The sequence below is a fragment of the Stegostoma tigrinum genome, chromosome 39 (assembly GCF_030684315.1).
Source record: "Stegostoma tigrinum isolate sSteTig4 chromosome 39, sSteTig4.hap1, whole genome shotgun sequence".
Classification (NCBI taxonomy): Eukaryota; Metazoa; Chordata; class Chondrichthyes; order Orectolobiformes; family Stegostomatidae; genus Stegostoma; species Stegostoma tigrinum.
This window is the reverse complement of record NC_081392.1, coordinates 3,528,921-3,549,900: the sequence shown is the minus strand read 5'-3', so window position 1 is coordinate 3,549,900 and position 20,980 is coordinate 3,528,921. Positions and strand designations below refer to the sequence as shown.

The 20,980-nt window shown below is 41.0% G+C and overlaps 1 protein-coding gene across 1 annotated transcript in view; it reads left to right on the top strand.

Moving 5' to 3' along the window:
* The window catches only part of LOC125447800 (elongation factor 1-gamma-like), a 37,620-nt gene extending 23,861 nt beyond the window's left edge, over window positions 1-13,759 (top strand). Inside the window, exons 6-10 of the mRNA XM_048522528.1 lie at window positions 4,132-4,261; window positions 7,614-8,857; window positions 10,024-10,196; window positions 11,388-11,512; window positions 13,533-13,759. Of these exons, the coding sequence (XP_048378485.1) occupies window positions 8,685-8,857; window positions 10,024-10,196; window positions 11,388-11,512; window positions 13,533-13,691 (630 nt within the window). The 5' untranslated portion in view covers window positions 4,132-4,261; window positions 7,614-8,684 and the 3' untranslated portion in view covers window positions 13,692-13,759. The remainder of the gene's footprint in view (window positions 1-4,131; window positions 4,262-7,613; window positions 8,858-10,023; window positions 10,197-11,387; window positions 11,513-13,532) is intronic.
* Window positions 13,760-20,980: the final 7,221 nt, after the last annotated feature.

The window sequence follows — 20,980 nt, the reverse complement described above, 5'->3', positions numbered from 1 at the left end:
CACCACACAACCAGCCCAGCTCTTCCCCCCCACCCACTGCATCCCAAAACCAGTCCAACCTGTCTCTGCCTCCCTAACCGGTTCTTCCTCTCACCCATCCCTTCCTCCCACCCCAAGCCGCACCCCCAGCTACCTACTAACCTCATCCCACCTCCTTGACCTGTCCGTCTTCCCTGGACTGACCTATCCCCTCCCTACCTCCCCACCTACACCCTCTCCACCTATCTTCTTTACTCTCCATCTTCGGTCCGCCTCCCCCTCTCTCCCTATTTATTCCAGTTCCCTCCCCCCATCCCCCTCTCTGATGAAGGGTCTAGGCCCGAAACGTCAGCTTTTGTGCTCCTGAGATGCTGCTTGGCCTGCTGTGTTCATCCAGCCTCACATTTTATATACAAAGGATGGTTGTGCCGGAGGTCGGCCATTGTTTTGCTCCAGGGCATCCCTTTGGGAGTTCCTCAAGGCTGTGTCCTAGGCCCTGTCATCAACTGCTTCATCAATAACCTTCCCTCTGGCATAAAGTCAGAAGTGTGGATGTTCACCAACATTCAGCACCATTCATGACTCCTTAAATGAATTTTTAAAAGTGCTGACTGGACAATGATCTCTTGCTGTATTGAGATGACTCAGTTATTCACCAATTGTGATGGAAACAAACTTATGGCAATGGCAGGTTTTAAAAGTGCTTCTGCTAGTTTTTCTTAAGTCCAAGATGATTGCTGGGCTGCAGACCTGACTACTTTTTATTTAATTATCAAAATATTCCAGCTCCTATAGTGGTAAAAGTGGATGGTTGGGGTGGCTTTTTTAAGCTGTACTATAGGTCTGGAGCCAAGCAAGAATGTTGTGAAATCATTCGGATTCTTTGGAGATGCCATATCAGTGTTTGCTGTCTAACTCCTCCTTTCATTTCAAATTATGGCTGACATTTTCACAACTACTTTAACTTGAATACTGAATCCTGGTGTTGTCTGCTTTTGCTGAAGTTGGGCAAAAACTTTGGCAGTGCTGTACTGTCCTGTCCTTGAATGTTCTCATTTAGTAACTCTCCTTCAGTCAACCACTTTCCAGTCCTCCCCTTGTGCTAGTTATGCAGGACTCCCTGATGTAGTATTGTGGACTCCCCACTCTGCCTCTGCTGTTGAGCCATGGACTGTATTTATTACACTTGCAGGTGACTATCAACAACTAGTTGGTCTTACATTTTCTACCCTGATTAAACATCCAGAACAGCCTGTTCTTGGAATACTTGGGAATGCCTGATTGCTCCCATTGCTGCTTTTGAGACATTCCAATTCCTCCTTTGAAATTAGCCATCAAGTCTTGCCCATACCACAAGTTGTGCCACGCACAAGTGTCTTTCATACCTCCCATGCTGAGCTTGGTTTTGAAATCCTGTGACAGTGCACTGGAACATCTAGGAATGCTGCCCCCAGATGTATTATCTCTTCTGTTTAGACATGTTGATGATTTCCTTGGTCACGTTCTTGGAATGCAGATGTAAATCTCCCACCAGCTCAAGTGCATAGCCCCTTTAGTGTTTAACATGTACAGAAACTCATAGGTACAAATGGTGTCTTCTGTATTTGGTTTCAGTACTGCAGTACCAAAGGTTATGCTTAAATCCCTGTTGCATTGAACTCGGTAAACAGAATCATTTTGAGGTGCCAAAGTCAACTTTGTACTTCACCTTTTTTAATCCAGACTCTTTTCACTTTCAGATCCACAGTTGATTCTTAAAGCGTGGGCCATCAAATATCTCTGCAGAAGATGGCACAATAATTTTCTTCATTTAACTTAGAAAGAAAACTCCTAGACTGTTCCAATGTTAAGTAGTTAAATGTGCATTCACGTGTTTCGTGAGCTAGTTCTTGACCGAAACACTCCACTGTATAACTTAATGAAACTACTATTTTCCCCCACTGGTCTGACAAGTTGAATATTTCTTAATGTTGAGCTCCATTGTAAGCTTTTCTTTTCAAGCTGGCCCTGGAGTATTGAATATTGATCTATTCAATTTACCTGATTTTGTCAGAATTGTTTCCTACAGGTTTGTGAAATCTGTGTAGTCTTGTTGTGGAGAAGTGGTGTGTACTTTGACAACTGAACAGAAAACAAAGTGGTATAAGTGAAGAAGTGTAATGTGCTGGGAAACTGCTTGCAGTGAGTTCTTGGCTTTGGCCCTGGCTGTGGATCAGTACTGTAATAAGGCTTGTTATGTAATGTTTGAATTTATTGCTAGACAAAATGGGAAGAATTACAGAGCAGACCATTTTAGAACTACAGTGGAAATGAGCCAGAGGATGTGGGCAAGATTCTAAAATAAATATTGTCAGAGCTCACTCAGGAGGAACAATGAGTTTAGAAATCAGGGAAGATTGTGATTTATACTTAGCCTTCTCTGTCCATTCTAATTACTGTGATTTGGAAGGAAATATGTCTCCAGGGCTAGATGGAATATATTCCAGAAGAAGAGAAAATGGAAGGGGAGCTAGCATTTTCAATTCTTCCCTGGCTACAGGAGGCATGCCAGAGGGCTAGAGGACAGATAATGCATTACCAGTATTTAAAAAGGGAGTAAAGAATAAACCGGGAACCTTTTTTGGGCCATTCAGTCTGACTTCAATGGTGAGAAAACTGTTGGAAGCAATTCTTAGAAACAGAATTCATCTGCACTTGGAGAGGCCAGCATTAATCGAACTGTCAGTGTGGTTTTAAGGGGAAGTCATCTCTGAGAATTCAAATCAAAGTGTGTCCAGATATGTAAGTGAAGGCAATGCATTTGACACAAATCTATTTGGACTTCAGTGAGGCCTTTAAAAATGGACCTGCACAGGACACTGTTAGCAAAGGTAAGACCCCTTGGGGTCCAAGGAAATCTGGCAAAATGGATCCAGAATTGGCTAAATGACAGGAAGCAGGGATTGTTGGCCAATTGAGGATGTGTTGTGTGACGAGAAACCTGTGTTCTGTGTGGATCGGTGTTCCCTTGTCTTTTCTTATTTTTGTCCTGCCCAAGTGCATCATCTCACACTTAACCAAGTTAAATTGTGTTTTGCCACTGATCAGCCTGTCTATTTTCACCACCCCCAGCAATTTTCATATCCATGAATTTGCTGATCAACTCCCCTATGTATAAGTCTCTAAGTTGCTTTTGTATGTATCACAAACAGCAAGGTCTCCAAGCACCACCTGTGACCACCTGGGGTGGAAATCTGAGCTTCTGGCTCAGGCAGAAGGTGCTATTATTGCAACTCCAGACTGAATGCAGAAGTTTTTTTGAGGTTAATCCTGATCAGCTTGGTTGTTTATGTTAGATTTTGGTCAAGATTCCTGCTGTCTTGCAATTCGGTGATCTTTGGGAAGCGCATATGTTTGGATGCCAAGTTGAAGTTCCTATTGATGACCAGTGGTCAAAAAGCCTATCAATGTTTCTGTGTACAATTTTAAGCTACAGAATTGACTACTATTCTGTTCTTTTTCTTTTAGTAGTTTGTCTCAGTGGGATGCATTTAGAAAGTGCATTTCTTGAGTCGTTCCTACTTTTTTTCCCATGATCCTCATTTGGTCTTTTTGCACTTCACTTCATGTGCTTAACATCCTTGAATATTTCTCTTCTTATTTCTCTAGCATGTTTTAGTTTTAACCTGGCCATATTGGACTTGTCTCCCAAGAGATAAGATTTAATGCACAGTTGGCCAATAATAATTCACATTGAAATGTATACTTTTTTTCCTCCCTCTTTATATCTCCATGGCATCTGCATAACTTCCTCCCCTGGTATTTTAGAAAATCTTAATCTAGCATCAGTATATCAAAACTGAGGTGACTGACATGTGGAATCATAACTTAGCTTTGCTGAGAGTAGTGAGTCTTGTAAAATTAGGTGATGATTTGCTTGATTTTTTTTAAACTTTGATTCAAAATATAGCTTTAAAATATTTCTCAAATGTGACAGATGTCCACCTTTTCTATTCGAGGCAGAACTGCTTAGTGATGGGTTGTTAAACCTGACGTAGGCAATTTCTAAATTCTATGGTTAACAGTACAAATTTAGGAACAAACTTGAATATTTGCAGCTTAGCTAATGTCTTTGCCAAGTTTGGAGAGTAACAGCGTTTTTTTTCCCTCTAGGTTTTGGACCCTTCCCTGCAGGAGAAATACAGTGAAGTAAGCCCTTGGTTTGCTGCCTGTGTTAGTCAGCCTCCATTCTGAAAAGTATTAGGAGAGGTGGTGTTCTGTGAGCCAGCTGTTCAGTATACAGGTGAGGAAGCAACATCTGCATCCAGCAAGGTGCTGGTTGTAATAAGCAGGAGAGCTGAAGCCCTGTTTTAGTGGGACAGACAATACCCTCCAAAGCCAATCATTTGCTTAGAATGACTGCTGACTTTGGACAAACCACTTAAAAGGGAAATGTAACACCATTAGCTTTTGAATGCAGTCTGCTTCTAATTGAACTAATCCATTCTAAGCAGTAAATTTTCATCTCTAAGAGGTTAGAGATCAGATTATATGGCACAGATTTGAAAGCTAAAACTTGGCTTGAATATAACCGGTAAACCATTAAAACAATTGAGTTTGGTGTGCTGACCTGGTGGGTACTCTTATACATAGAGCTAATTTTAATAGGCTGACTGCCTCAACCTCATCATTTATCCTATGTGTTATGAATTTGAGAAGCCCCCTCAATCTTCCCCGTACTCTACTCATTTTTCCTATATTTGTTGATTACCATTTAGTTCTTTTTTTTTAAGCACTGTGTTTCAGTGAGATGCATTCAAAGCCACAAATTTCTTTAATCATTTATTCCACGCTCACGCGTACGGACACACCACCCCATGACCCTTCATTTTGGTCTTTTTGCACTCCCCTGCACACCATTTATGCCCTTGAATATTTCTGCTTTTATGGTGTGTTCAGTTTTATTTTGGGCATATCTGACATGCCTCCCAAGAGTTGAGACCCAATTCATCGTTTGGTTGGTTAGTGGTATTCCTAAAAGGATGTACACTCTCTCTCTCTTTCCTTTTTTTTTCCCCCTCCCAAACGTTTTTCCATATCTCCATGGCATCCTCTCCTAGGTGCCTTTTTTTCTTCTAGATTCCAAAAGAAAATCCTAATCAGTACATTGAAACTAAGATTTTCCGCAAAGTCTGTTAACTTGTAAATGGACAGGACAACACTTGTGTGAATTTTTTTTGTTTCCTTTTTGATGATGTTGTCCATTGCCTGTGGGTCCAGAAAATGTGGTAGGTGTTCCAAGAAGTGGTTTGATGTTTGGATGCGGGTCTTAAGTAGTGAGGAGCAGTGGGTGTGAATAGGTGAACACAGCGGGCCAAGCAGCATCAGGGGAGCAGGAAACTTGATATTTTGGGTCGGGATCCTGCTGTGGAAGTTTTTCTGAACAAGGGTCCCGCCCCGCAACGTCAGCTTTGCTGCTGCTTGGCCTGCTGTGTTCATCCAGCTTCACACCGTGTTATCTCAGATTCTCCAGCATCAGCAGTTCCTACTATCTCGGTGTGAATAGGTGAGGACTTTTGGTTTGAGTACACCTTTCAAATTTGCTTGTAAGTGCCATACAGTCTAATCCCTTTCCTCTTTTAGACTTAAGTACCATTTTAGAGGGGTCTGCATATCCAAATCTGCTTTGATGCTTTGTTGATTTTTAGTTTTACTGGGTGCCACAGAACAAGGAATTCTGACCCCATTTGCTGTCCACTCCTCCACTTTAAATTTGCCACAAACAGACAGATCTTTAAGGAGCAGCAATTTATTTTTTTAGAAATATTTATGGCACCTAAGTGATTCATTTTCACACAGATGCTAGTTCTCCATGGAGCAGTACTGTTGGTCCCATTCCTCTGATCTATCCTAATAGCTTTACAAGATTATTTCATTCCAGTGTCTTTTCCCAATTCCTTTATTAAATAATTGGTATCTATTTTCACCACCCTTTTTTTTAGGCTGCGAGTTCCAGGTCATTACTACTTGCTGTGTAGATATTTCTCTCAACTTTACCACAGGTCTTGCCCAAAATCTATTAAGTCTGTGTGTCTATTCTTTGTACTCTGCTTCTCCTTGTCTACCTTTTTTCCCCAAGTCTATCACAACCCGGGACACCCTTGCACAATTCCCTTTCACAAGGAGAATTTCCTTTGCACAAGGAGAATAACTCCACCTTCTCCAACTTAACATTGTAGCTATGATTCCCTTTCTGTTGCCATGAGTTATCCTGACCAGTCTCCTCTGCACTCTCTTGACCTTCTCATGCTTTCTAAAGTTTGACTGGAATTGACGTGGCACTCTCAATTAATTGGAGCTTTATAAAGATGGCGAATTTTGAGAAGATTTGTAGCTCAGGTTGAGTTTCTGGATGTGAGTTTGCTCGTTGAGCTGGAAGGTTAGTTTTCAGACGTTTTGTCACCATTCTAGGTAACATCATCAGTGAGCCTCCGGTGAAGCACTGCTGTTATGTCCCGCTTTCTGTTTATCTGTTTAGGTTTCCTTGGGTTGGTGATGTCATTTCCTGTTCTTTTTCTCAGAGGGTAGTAGATGGGCTCCAAATCAATGTGTTTGTTGGAGTTCCAGTTGGAAAGCCACGCTTCTAGGAATTCTCGTGCGTGTCTCTGTTTGGCTTGTCCTAGGATGGATGTGTTGTCCCAATCAAAGTGGTGTCCTTCCTCATCTGTATTTAAGGATACTAGTGATAGTGGGTCATGTTGTTTTGTGGCTAGTTGAGGTTCATGTATCCTGGTGGCTAGCTTTCTGCCTGTTTGTTCTTTATAAAGCTTTGGTATAGCTTGCCTTCTTTTGTTTTCAAACTTGTTTCTCTAAAGTCAAACATTCCACATACTCTTCCCTCCCCTCCTTTAAAAAGTAGGGTGTAATGCACATGCATCTTTTGGGGCAGTCTTAAGAACTGTGCTGTTTAAGTTTGTGTTTTGACCTCACCTGATCACTTCAAAAATGTGTCCCCACAAACTTTTTTAAAATTCTGTCTGCCTCTTAGCTGCTGTTCTGTCACTGAACTATGTTCTTTTGGTAATTAGTATCATCCTCCATGTGCAACTCATGGTTTATTCCTACACTATCACTACCACCCTTGCCCCAAAAGGAACTAGCTTAATGTAATGTACCTGGTCAGCATAGACTTGTTGGAGCAAAGAGTCTGTTTCTGTACTGTGCATCTTTTGACTTTAGGAACTTTTTTAGTCAGCTACTATACTGTTCAGAGATTCTTTCCTTCTGCCCCCACCACCACCACCCCCCCCTACCCTCCACCGGCTCCCCCAACCTTAACCTTCATGCCAAATGATGACTAGTTATAGTCCCAAAAATGTTAACTTTACTCTCTCTCTGCATGTTGACTGATCTACAGAGATTTTTCCAGCAATTTATTTTTGTTTTTGATTTTCAGCAGCCACAATTGTTTTGGTTTTTTGAAGTCAGTTAGTTTGCCTAGATTTTTATAGTCTGCTAAAATTTACTGTTTGTGTAGCTGTTATCTTTTGATTCAGTAGAACTGTGGAAAGATGGAAGTGTTGCCTAATTGGTGGACAAGGGTGAGACTTTTTGCACGTAATGATTCCTTTTTTATTTTTTCTGTCTCCAAATAGCACCAAAGCCACCAGAAACCCAAGAAGTCACCAAAATTGAGACCTGTCTAAGTGCAACTCCCACAAATGAAGTTGGCCCGGTTGATACAGGACTCTATAAAGAAATAGCTGCAATGGTATTTGCTCCTGCCACCCCTCTGGCTGAGGCTGCAACAGTTGGTGTAGCTTCTCCCCCGGAGCAGAGACCAACTCGTGCTGAAAGTTTGCTAGATGGATCAGAAGAACAACTTTCTGTAGTATGTGCCTCAGTGAAGAGTAGAACCAAAGAAGTAAGGTCCATAATTCCCCTGAAGGAGATGTTTCCACAGAAAATGAAGGTGAGGCTATGGGTACTAAAGAGAAGAATCCATCTGCTCTGATAGATTTTTCTAAAGAGACCATCCACATAACCAGTAATTTGAAAGAGCAGGAAGTAACTGAAGAGGTCACAGTTCAAATTCAAGAGGGAGATATTCATGAGGAGACAAAATCAGTTGTACCCTTTAACCAGCCTGTATCAACTGTAGACTGTTCTGCACAAAGAGCTGCAACAGGAGTCACTTTACCAGAGTTATCCTCTTCCAGAGAGAATGTTGAAGTGAGCTTTGTACACAAGTCAAAAGAATCTGTTACTAAAATCTGCATAACAGAAGATTCTGAAGAGCAGAAACCAGTTGGCCAGCTTAATGCTCCTAAACATCAAAAAGCTGAAGAGACTGTTATCAGGATGGCTGCTCCTGGAAAGGCCATTCTTGTTGACTCAAAGGTAAAGTATGATTCTGAGCCAGATGCTTCATCTAAGCAAGAAACCAGATTAATGAATGTAGCCAAGAATAGGCTGGCTGGAGAGGAGAGCATGAGTGAGGTTTGTGTGACAGATTCATTGGAAGAAGTTACTGCGGCCCTCATTGAGTACACCAGATCCTTCTGAAAAGGATGTAACATGTAAAGAAGCAGCTACTGGGGCAGTAGATGCTTATATGGCATATACCCCTACAACTGATGCTGTTTGCCTCCTAGAAACTTCAAAAGAGAGATGCAACACAGTTGATCCTTCTCTGGAGTGTGGGTCAGTTAGAACAAGTTTGGCCAATGCACCTAAAGACAATGGAACTGCTGACACTGGTAAAGTGGATGCATCTCAGAGGTGAGCTGGCTACAGAGGGACCGGAGGAGCTTTATCGAGCACATGGTGATGAACAGGACTACGCTAAATTGACTGACCAGTTAAAAATCAAAGATCCCTTTGTACACTTGCCAAGAAGGTAATGGTGGGTTGCATGGAGGAATCTGTTTCATATTGTAGGTTACATTTATTGGTCTTTTTTTTGAAAAGACACTGCTTCAATGTTTGATCACTTTAAGCAACCCAATTGGACATGCTCTGACATCTCCAAACAGGTGGGGGGCCTGAACCTGAATTTTAGCCATAGTAAAATTCAAGTCATTAGCCTGGAGCTCTGGATTATGCAGTGATATTACCGGTACTCTGTCACCTTCCCAAAAATTACTCCACTAGACAAGTTTCCAAAAGTTAATGGATTTTCGGTCTTTATCTCAAATGGGTGGAAGTAATGTCAGCTGTATAAAGTTTAAGTCAACCATCCCCTCCCCTGTCTCCCGCACATGTGCGCACACAGCATTTCTGGTTAAGGTATCCCAGATTGATGTATTGACCTTGAGGATTGCACAGTATGGAGTTAATAGATAGCAAGGTTGAAATCTCATCAGAGATGATAGGAACTGCAGATGCTGGAGAATCCGAGACAACAAGGTGTGGAGCTGGATGAACATAGGCCAAGCAACATCTTAGGAGCAGGGTTGAAGTCTTTTTTTTTGACCCCTTACATTGGAGATTTAATGGATGATTTGAGAGGTTTCAGATGGGCAGATCAGATCGTTTCATTTTCTTTGGGGATTCCACAATAAGGAGATGTAATCTTTTAAATTCTACCATTTAGGGGGTAGAATGGGTGGAACTTCAAGAATAATGCAAATACTCAACTTTGTTTTAATGCACACAACTGCAGCTGGGGAGCAACTTTAAAAATTCAAAACTGAGAGTACTAGATTTGTGCTCAGCAGGGACATTGAGAGTTACATTTCCCAGTGAACAAATAATTCAGCAGTGCCTTCACTATGTGAATAGCTCAATGCATCTCTGCTCCTACTAATTAACCCTTCAATTCATGGATTAAATGTTTGTCTGTAGTGAACATGAGACAGAATGAAATAGTTTCGCTGCTTAAAATCCTCCTGTTGCACTTTACTGAGGAAAAATTGTGATTAAATAATCTGATTCCAAAAATGTAACTCCAACCAATTCTTGTTGATTTTTGGATAATGTGGATTGTCTATTGTCTGTCCTGTTTGTTCTTTTGTTGACTAACATATTTTAAATGGTGTGACAGTCTTGCATTATCTCTTTCAGTGCCTTCGTTCTGGATGAGTTCAAGTGGAAGTATTCAAATGAGGATATCAGTTCTGTGGCACTTTCTTATTTGTGGGACCACTTTGATAAAGAGGGTTGGTCTTTCTGGTGCATGGAGTACAAGTATCCCAGCGAACTCTGTCTGGATTGCAGGAGCTCCAGTTTAATAACTGGTCAGTAAGTAACTGGAAAGCAGAAGGGAGATGTGCTCAAATTCTGGTCTTCTGAGGATATGTAATGTTGTCACTTACTACATAACTGAATGTCGATTGTCATGACATTTTGTGAATGAGATTAATCTTCAGATCCCAACCTAGGATAAGATTTTATTCTTTCACAGTATGTGGCTTTTGCCAGCTGGACCAGCATTTGAATTCTGAAGTGTCATCTAGACATGCAATGTTAGCTTAATCAATCTCCATGGATGTTGCGTGACTTGCTGTGATTTTTGAGCACTTATTACCTATCTATCCCAAGCTGCCTTTAAACCATTGCAGTCCATAATATCAGGAACATTTAATAGACTTGTTCTCACAATCACATCAATCGTATAGACAAGCGGGATCCTGCCAAACACCTTTTTTCTGGCAGTGAAATTAATATTTAGGTTAATAGCTTACTGTCATACTATACCCATCCCTTCTTCTTCTTTCTCCCTTGTTCCATCCTCCATTCAACTTCCCTAAAGATCCCAACTCTCTCTTCCAAATTGTTTGTTTCTCTTCCTCCTCCCCACTGTGCACCTAGAGCCTAGGGAGCAGTGGAGGCCATGGCTTAATAAGAGGAGTGTGAGGCTCCAAACGCAGACAGCCCAACTATTATCAGTCAGTTTGGATAATTCAAGTCCTATTGGCTAGTCGGCTAAAGGTCTTCTCGGAAGGTAAGGTCCATGAGAATTGGAGTTAATTGACAAATGGCAAGAGATTGGTGATGGGGCTTGACAAATGGCAAGAGATTAGGGATGATGCTGTGGAAGACACGGGCAAGTAATGAAACCAGAACTAGCTATTGGCATTTTACTGCCTGCTTTGGATATAGAACACTGTTATGTTTTTAATAGTTTGGAGAAATTTAGAATGTAAAATTCTTTCATGCACTTTCTCAGGCAGCAACTGCTAAAATACACCTTTAATTCCACTGGATAAATTAACAAATAGATTTTTAGCTTGTCTACCTCACTGGTTTCAGGAACTCTCTCTAATTCTTGGGTTTTTTAAAAAGATGATTGGGATGTCATATACATCTACTACAAATTGTCAACATTAAGCTGTCACCAAACCAAACCCTCTTGTGTGCAAATGACTGGGCCAGTAACGTATTCTTGCTGGCTAATTGGTTTTTTTATTATCTGAAATTGATTGCAGGGCTATTCCAACATTTGGATAGCCTACGGGAGCACAGCTTTGCTAGTGTGATCCTGTTTGGCACCGGTGGTGACAGCTCAATCTCTGGAATTTGGATTGTGCGGGGACACCAGCTCCTTCCCAAAGTAAGAATATAACCAGTTGTGTTGTGTTTTTTGTGACTTTTCTTAAAATCTGAAATGAAACTGAAGATTGAGGTGATAAATGGGATGCAGTTTTCTTTTCACACAGCAAGGTATAGAGTGGGATGAACACAGCAGGCTAGACAGCATCAGAGGAACAGGAAAGCTGACGTTTCAGGTCCAGACCAATCAGAAAAAAATTCTGCAGAAGGGTCGAGACCCAAAATGTCAGCCTTCCTGCTCCTCTGCTGCTTGGCCTGTTGTGTTCATCCAGCTCGACACCTTGTTATCTCAGATTCTCCAGCATCAGCAGTTCCCACTATCTCTGCATTTTTTTTTCTTTTGGTTATTTTATACCTGTCCTAAAGGTGCTGAATTCTGACCAGAAGTTGGATTCTTTTGTCAACAGCCCTCCATGGTGTGGCATTCATTTATTTAACCTTGGCTATTGAAGTGCCTTTTCTTGATGGCTTCATAGTCATGTGCATATTTCTATGATTTTTATTTGGGTGGGGGGGGGGAGAAGAGGAGAAACTAGTTTAATGGGGATGTCTCCAGATTCCTAGTCCAGTGACAAGGTTAATACTGTGAGGAAACAGGGCTCAAAATTCACAACGACAAAAGTGAAAATTTGACTTTGTTCCAGATTTATTAATTAAAAAGCTAATTCAGTGTTTACCATAAAGACTTGACTATTGTAAAAATTCATTTGGTTTACTTGTCCCCTTTAGGGAAGGAAAATGTATCGTCTTTCACACGTCTGGCTAGATACACAGCTATATAGTTGATTCTGAAATGACTTGGTTGGGAGGGTGAGGGTTTGGAATTGAATACAACCGCTACAAATTTGACAAAAGAAATAGAAGGTCAAGTAAATCATTTGGCATTGACCAAGCTACCAGTAAAGGCAAAGGCTCCATGACTAAAACCAGCGGCTTGTACCCTTTTTGTTTTAAAAAAAAGTGCTGTTCCACAGACCAGTCAAACAATAGCTTGACTAGTCCTAGTCACCATATCATCACCCTCAGGTTTGTCCTGTCAGTCATCTAAAACAGAGAAATAGACCCTTCAGTCCAACCAGTCCGTGCCAAGCATTATCTCATGATCCCAATTGCCTGCACTTGTCCCATATCTGGGACAAGTCCAGAGTTGGGCCAGGAAAGAATTGCTCAGATTTAAAGTTCATGAAATCCTATGGTACCAGGCCAAATCTCAGCAAAGAAAGCTGCTGATGATTACCAAGTGCCCTCTATTTAGTGTTTGGTCAGTGGTAACCCCCAGGATGGCATTGAATGTCAAGGGGCAATGATTGTATTTATTAATCATTTCCAAAACACAAACCTGGCATTTGTGTTGTATGAATATTGGTTACTGATCTCAGATGGGAACAAAATGAGATGAGGTTGGTGTAAAATATTGAAGTGCTGGTCAAGAATACATACCTCCATGCCTGCTTCCAGTTCTTCTCGCCTCCGGTACCAAAACCCACTCTCTGATTCTATTCAGCTAGAAGTCTAATCTTTCAACAAATCTCGAACCTGAGGTCTTCTAGTTGGGCTTGTGATGGGTACATTCTTGCTTGATTTGCTGGTTAAGCTTTTTGTCTGTCACCAAAAGTGCAGTTTATTTTATTTTATCAAAAATGACCCAAATACTCTTTCTCAGTTGCAACTTGCAACATCCACCCCTGCAAAGAGACCTTGGTGGATTGACAGCAGTTGTTCTACAGCTTTGTGTTACCACCTTGGCCACATAAATGATACATCACCACTAACCATCTCTGCCTGTCCTGTCTTTGCCCTGCCTGGATGTGCTCTTGGGAATATACACTTGAGGTTTCCAGGTGTACATGTAACATGTGGGAAGTATGTTTCTGCGTGCAGTCCAACTGGAGTCCTCAGCCCTTGTCTTTTGAGGGCTGAGGATATTGTCTTGTGTGACCTGCTGTGCTAAAATCATGTACTTTCTCCCAGAGGCCCACTTGCTTGCTGCTACTGTTCTAATTTATATGGTTTTCCTCTAGTTAAATGAAGACTGGCATGTAATCTGTGAGCCATATTCCTGGAGGAAATTGGATATAAACACTGATGAATGCAAGACCACGATTAAGGAATACTTCACGATGGAAGGAACATTCCAACATGTAGGAAAACCCTTCAATCAGGCATTAATTTTTAAGTAACAGCACATGCTGGTTGCTGCTCTCTGAACTAGCTGGCCTATTGCATTACTGAATCTTGTCTTACTGAATATTGCATTGGCAGTGTGTAAATCTAGGTCTGATATGCAGCAAGTATTTTGGTTTTTTTAATCTGGAAGATAAATAAAGCATTTGAAAACTGACCTAAAGCTCATTCATTTACAAAATTGCCAAAGATCAACTATAAACTCCTCCTCACCCATGGTGTAGGACAAATGTCTCCATTTGCTTTTGGTCAGGCGAGTAAAAGAGAATGAATGGTGCTGCTTGGCTAAGCTTTAGAATGGTAACATGGGAATCCACCTAACACATGCAACACCTCCCTGTTGAATGGTAGGCTTTGAACTACCACAGTTTGATCCTTGGTTAACAGAATCTGGACAAATCCAAGTCCTTGCACAGCCACCCTCTACCACTGCAACGTCATACAAATCCCTTGCATGCTCGTGGAGAGATACGAATGGTGCTGCAAATGATTGAGGAGTATCCCTTTTCAAGGTGGCAGCCTCCTCCCCTTTAAGGAGGTGATAACTTGGCTTTGGGGTTTTACATCAGCTAAATAAGTGCTAGAATGTACCTGTTTATTGGTAGAAAGGACAAACTAACTTTTTACTGCAGGGAACTTTTTTTGGGCTGTGCAGATAGTCTTTAAATTTGGGCTTGATCAGGACTGAAATAGCATCTGGATTTAATCCCTAACCACAGCAGCCTTCCTCTGTTCCTTGTTACAGAAACTCTCTAGATTGCCAAGTGAGCAAGTTTCCAATTAAACTTATTTTTGGTAACGGAAGGGAGCCTGTTGCATAACCCCTCTGGTGCAATTACTAATTCAGGAATTAGAGACAGTGAATTGCCGCCGGAAAAACCCTGCTTATTATAGATTATTTCTCTTGTGCCTTTTGTCCTTTTTTTAGAGGAAGTACATGAAGTTGTGGAGATAGCAAGATGTTTGGGAGGAGTTCATTGCCCTTTAACCTGTTGAGCTTGACAGTGGCGGTCAGGAACAGAACTGACCAAAGAAAATGCTAGCTGGAGCTAGGCAAGCTTTTCAGTAAGATGTGAAAGAGCTTAGACTAATTTTTGATGTGACTGTTGAACACAGCTGTTTTTGTTACCTAGGCTTAAGTTTCCAACAGGTATTACTGGGCCACTTTTTGAACTGTTCTATTGAAGGGACTCAGTGTTGGATTAGGCAATTGCACAATTTTTTTTTTGACCCAGTGCCAAGGAATGACTATTTGCAGACATAGCCAGCTTTGATGGTTTACAGCATGGAGGGAACATTAGCCCTGTCCTGCTGTTGCCGTTGTTCCTGTTGGCTAGTGTTTGGGAATATTACTTTGCTGAAGAATCCTTTTCAGAGAAAGTAATACAATAAGACCAGCAAAAATGGGCCATTCAGTCCATTTAAGTCTGCTGTGCTGCTTAATAAGACCATGGCTGATCTGATGATCCTGAATTCTCTTCCTGTCTTCCTCCATTACCTTTTGATTCTGTTACTGATTTTAAAAATAGCACTTGCTCGCTCTCAGCCTTAAATATAATTAATGTAGTTTCGGCAGTCCTCTACAGCGTACTGAATATGCAGAAGTTGGTGCTCAGAAATTTGTTCTGGCTGCTAGCTCCTTGCCCTGAGATTATACGTTCTGGTCCCAAACTTTCCATAAAGGGAAACACAACATCCATACATCTACCTTGTCATTCTTCTAAACTCCAATGAATACTCTCCTCGTAAGAAAATCAGTCCATGCTGAGAACTGGCCTATTTGATGCTGCAAGATTTAAAAAAAAATTTGCATCTGCAAACAAATTAAGTCATGGCGCAGTTTGTCTGATATAATATGTAACTTGCATGCATAATGCATGAATTTGAGTTGATAGGAAAATTTAATTTTCTTGCTGCATTTTTGACTTTTGTGACTTGTTGTCCATTTTTCTCTGCATCTTTGGTTTTTATCTGAAGTTACATGGTTTTTTAAAAAGCTGCTAATAGAACATAGAACAATACAGCGCAGAACAGGCCCTTCGGCCCTCGATGTTGTGCTGACCTGTGAACTAATCTAAGCCCCTCCCCCTACAAAATAGTAGTACATTCAGTTTATCCAAATGTTGATTTAAGTTGTAATTCACTACATTAGAAGCAGTCACAACCATTTAAAAACCTGTTCCTCGAATCAAAGGCGCAATCCAAAACTCTGGAGCTATATGACTTGTTGAAAAAATATTTGCATCTGTAAGGTACAGCACAACATACCTTTTTAATACCGCAATGAGAAAATAGCTCTGGGTTTTTAGGCTTTTAAATATTTGATCTAAAGACTTGGTGCTGCAAATGTAACATTTAAGAGCCACATTAATCTCGAGCCACAGGTTACAGACCCTGTCCTACTTTTTTTGACAATTCATTCACAGAATGAGGGTAGCCAGTATTTATTGCCTATCCTTAATTGCACAGAGGGTGCTTGAGTCAACCACAATGATGTGGATTTGGAATCACATAGGTCAGACCAGGTAAGGTTGGCAGTGTCCTTCCCTAAAGGACATTAAGGAACCAGATGGGGATTTTTCCTGACAATTGGCAACGGATTTCTGGTTATCATTAGACTCTTAATTCCAGATATTTGTTGAATTCAAATGCCACCATCTGATGTTGGATTTGAACTTAAGTCTCTGGAAATTACAATAGACAATAGGTGCTGGAGCAGGCCATTTGGCCCTTCGAGCCAGCACCACCATTTATTATGATCATGGCTGATCATCCACAATCAGTATCCTGTTCCTGCCTTATCCCCATAACCCTTGATTCCACTATCTTTAAGAGCTCTATCTATTTCTTTCTTGAAAGTATCCAGAGAGTTGGCCTCCACTGCCTTCTGGGGCAGAGCATTCCATATATCCTCCACTCTCTGGGTGAAGAAGCTTTTCCTCAGCTCTGTTCTAAATGGCCTACCCCTTATTTTTAAACTGTGTCCTCTGGTTCTGGACCCACCCATCAGTGGAAACATGCTTCCTGCCTCCAGAATGTCCAATCCCTTAATCTTATACGCCTCAATCAGATCCCCTCTCATCCTTCTAATCTCAAGTGTATACAAGCCCAGTCGCTTCAATCTTTCAACATACAATAGTCCCGCTATTCTGGGAATTGACCACGTGAACCTACGCTGCACTCGCTCAATAGCAAGAATGTCCTTCCTCAAATTTGGAGACGAAAACTGCCCACAATACTCCAGGTGGGGTCTCACCAGGGCCCTGTACAACTGCAGAAGGACCTCTTTGCTCCTGTACTCAATTCCTCTTGTTATGAAGGCCAGCATGCCATTAGCTTTCTTCACTGCCTGCTGTACCAGCATGCTTGCTTTCATTGACTGATGTACAAGAACACCTAGATCTCATTGTGCTTCCCCTTTACCTAACTTGACTCCATTGAGATAGTAATCTGCCTTCCTGTTCTTGCCACCAAAGTGTATAACCTCACATTTATCCACATTAAACTGCACCTGCCATGCATCCGTCCACTCACCTAGGCTGTCCAAGTCACCCTGTATTCTTATAACATACCTGGATCTCTAGATTAATAGTTCAACAATAATGCCACTAGGCCACTGCTTCCCCTGTGTTTGTGGATTTGTAAGATGCTGCAGTGCATTGTATAGATAATGTGCATTGCTTAACATTTTATGTGTGAATATAGTTTGATCTTGGATCTCACACTCACATGGCCCTTCACCTTGAACAGCTTTCCAGTTTCAAGATGGCTAACTGGTCTGAAATGTAGTGGAGATTGGGGGGAGGTGAGTGGGGAAATGGTCCCCTGCAGGAGATTGTTCTTTCTCTGGGTGGGCTCTAATCTATTCGCACCTGTTCTCCTAAACATACCTGGAAATGTTCAGAAATCTTCACATCTGGCTTCGACTATTGAGTCCTCTGTTAGATTGAGGACTTAGCCAAACAGCAGACTGTTTCTCTTTATTCACATGAAAGTCCAGACGTTCATTTTGGAGAAGAGGGGGTTGGGAGGAGCCTTGGTATGGTCAAAATTGCAAGGAATCCGGATAGGATACATAAGAAACCCTTCCCATTGGAATCTTCAAAAACCAAACGACGACAAAATGGTCAGCCAAATGAAGCAGTGATGTGGTTAGGAAAATCTGTGCAATTAGTAGTTGGCATTTGGAATGCTCTGCTTGGTGAGTGGAAGAGGTAGAGACAATGGTGACTTTCCAAAGAGAATTGGATGAGTTCAAAGAAATGTGATTTCTGTTGGGCAGTCAATCCCATTAATGCATGGTCATTGGTCAGATCATCCAGAGATCTGGCTAATGGTCTGGGGCCATTGGTCTGACTCCCACTGTAGCTCATGGTGAAATGTGAATCCGTGAATATCGAATTAAAAGCTGTCTCGAGTGACCCCTCATTAATGAACTGAATTAATTTTCACAACAAATTTCCATTTAGGGATAGAAATCTCTCACTCTTGCCTGGTCTGACATGCATGTGACTTAGAATCCCTATAAATTTTTTTTTTGCCTGCCTTAACGGCTGCATCCAATAGCAAAATTATCAAGTAATTAAGACTCTAATAATAGTTTGCTCTTCTAAGAAAGCAAATTTTTTTAAGAAAAGTTGCAACCTAAGAATTTCCAATACTTTTGCTACTGAGGAGAAAAGGGAATTTTCTGCAAACTGCCTGTGTCCTATTATAAGCACCTACACTAGGTTTCCAAAGCGCTTTTGTTGTTCCGTTTTGTAGGGACAGAAGTGTGGATTAGACGTAACATTCCTTTTTTTTTAGGACCTTCCAACTAACATTTTTATCTTCGCTTGCCCCTCCCCGCTCTGTACTGAATCACCAGAATTGTTCTAGTACAGGAGGCCATTCAGCCCACCATGATTACACAGGCTCTTCAAGCATCATTACTTAGTGCCAATCTCTTGCTTTCCTTCCTTCCACACCATTCCTGTCCAAATCCTCCAATGCCCTCTTGAGTGCCTCGATTGAATCTACCTCCGCCAGATTTCCAGGCAGTGCATTCCACACCCTAACCACTCAGAAGTTTACCATGCTTCACCTTTTGTTTCATTCGCACATCACTTTACATTTACAGTCTCTTGTTCCCTTTTTTTTGAGCTGTAACAGCTTATCCATGCTCATATTTTGAAGGTCTTTATCAAATCTATTCTCGGCCACATTCTTTTCCAGGAGGACAGTCCCAACCTCTTCAACTTATCCTTAGATCTGAAGTTTCTTGTTCCTGGAACCATTCTTGTAAATTGCTTCTGCATTCTCTCCTATGCATTCACATCTTTTCTATAGTACAACTGAATTCTAACAAAATTGCCTTGTATAAGTTCAGCATCACTTCTTTGCTCATGTGTTCTTAAATCCCATTAATAAAGCTAAGGACACCATGCTGTATTAACTGCTCTCTCCTCCAGTCCTACTACATTCAATGATCTTTTCACATTATACACCCAGGTCCTGCATCCCCTTTAGAATTGTACCTCCTATTTCATATTGCCTTTGTGTTCTTCCTTATTTTAACCTTCTGCTGATTTCAACCTCTAATACAGTTTGTCATTTCTTCTGTCTGTGTAAGCTCTCTACTGCTCCTGATCTTGCTTTTTATTAACCCCAGATAAGGAACTTTTTTTTATTCTGACCTCAATGGTCTTGCAATCCAATTTCTTTTCTAATGTTTTGCCCAAGTAATATCCCCACTCATTCCCACCTGCAATTTGGAGATCCCATGTGTAGGATTGGCCTGCATTTGCTATAACTCTAGTTAAGCCATTTACTGCCAAATCTTCCTCTCATTGCAAATTATTGACCACTATTGCCACTGTAGCATAATGCTCTGATCTGCTATTAGGGCATGTCCACATTCCAGAATTGTCTAACAGATTGCCCAGAAATAAATTTTAGTTTCTAGCACTGTTAAGGGTACCAACCAAGAGTAGGGGGTGGAGGGAACAATTGCAGAGCGTTTTAAAATCCTGTTTCTTTTGTCTGATGTTCTGATTTTGATCAGACAGTGTGGAGTGGGGTATCAAGAGGTTGTGCAATAGAACATTTTGGAATACATTGTTTGGTAATATGTCTAATGCAGAGTTGATAACTATATCTATATCTATGTCTATTATAACTATATCTATTCCTAAATTGAACTGGAGTCAATCTGGTGGCCAGAAATCTCTTTCACAGCCTACAGCTAAGCTACTGAAGGGTCAATAAATTTGATTAATGTACTTAATCAAAATGAAACACTTGAGTTGTTATGGCTATTTGCTTTTGATTTGAAAATGCCCAGGACACTCCTCTTTTTTTTATTGAGAAGCGCTTGTTTTGTGCATAGATCCTTCTGTCAGGTTCAAAAACCAAGTCTCCCAGATCAAACTTCAGCTTATTCCAAACTCTTTGTTTGTACTTTAACTTTCTTACTAAGTCTTGTTCTCTCCAAATCCTCTTTTTATCCTCTGATTTTGTTTTTAATCATTTTTTAATTTAAATTTTGATTCGTTACTGAAAACCACTTCTCTTCATTTGCTGTCTCAAATTTTAATTGACTTCAGTAGACTCCTATTAAAATTCTGTTCTCACTCACTGTTTTAGCCCCACCCCCCCAAAATGTACAAGATGCATAATTTGATGGCATGTCAAATGACTGACTGAAGTCGTCCACTTTGAAATAATAATTCAGGAAACAATGGAACAATTACAGGCAACAGCTCAGAGGAATGTTGGGGGCGCAGAATGGACATGAACTGAGATGGAATCTCTGGGGGCAGCCAGCGTATTTGTACCAGACCAGTGAGGCTGCACTATTGAGTGCACTGTAGAGAATTAGTGACAAGTATGAAGGCAGCTGGAGGAGTTGGTCGTTGTTTGCTGTGACATTGAGCTGATCAATATTTTGGCTGGCACTAAGCTCAATGTCTGTAGAAAATAAAATTCCCTTTATCCGTCTTTCTGATATACTGCTTTAATCATGTTAAATACTTCAATTAAAACACCCCTTAAATCTCTAAACTTGGAAGTAAACATCTTGCCTGTTTAAATTGCAAACAGATTTAACTCTTTCAGTTCCAGTGACTGTTAACAACATCTTCCAGAGTTCCCAAATGATTACTGGGAGGGAGAGGAACAAAACTTAACACTAGTTGATTTAGAGAGAAGGAAATAAGTGGGTTCTGGAAGGTTGAAAAAGTGAACTGTAGCCACTTGAGGTTTGAGTTATTGTAGCAAAATATCCTCACTATTCTGATATTGGATC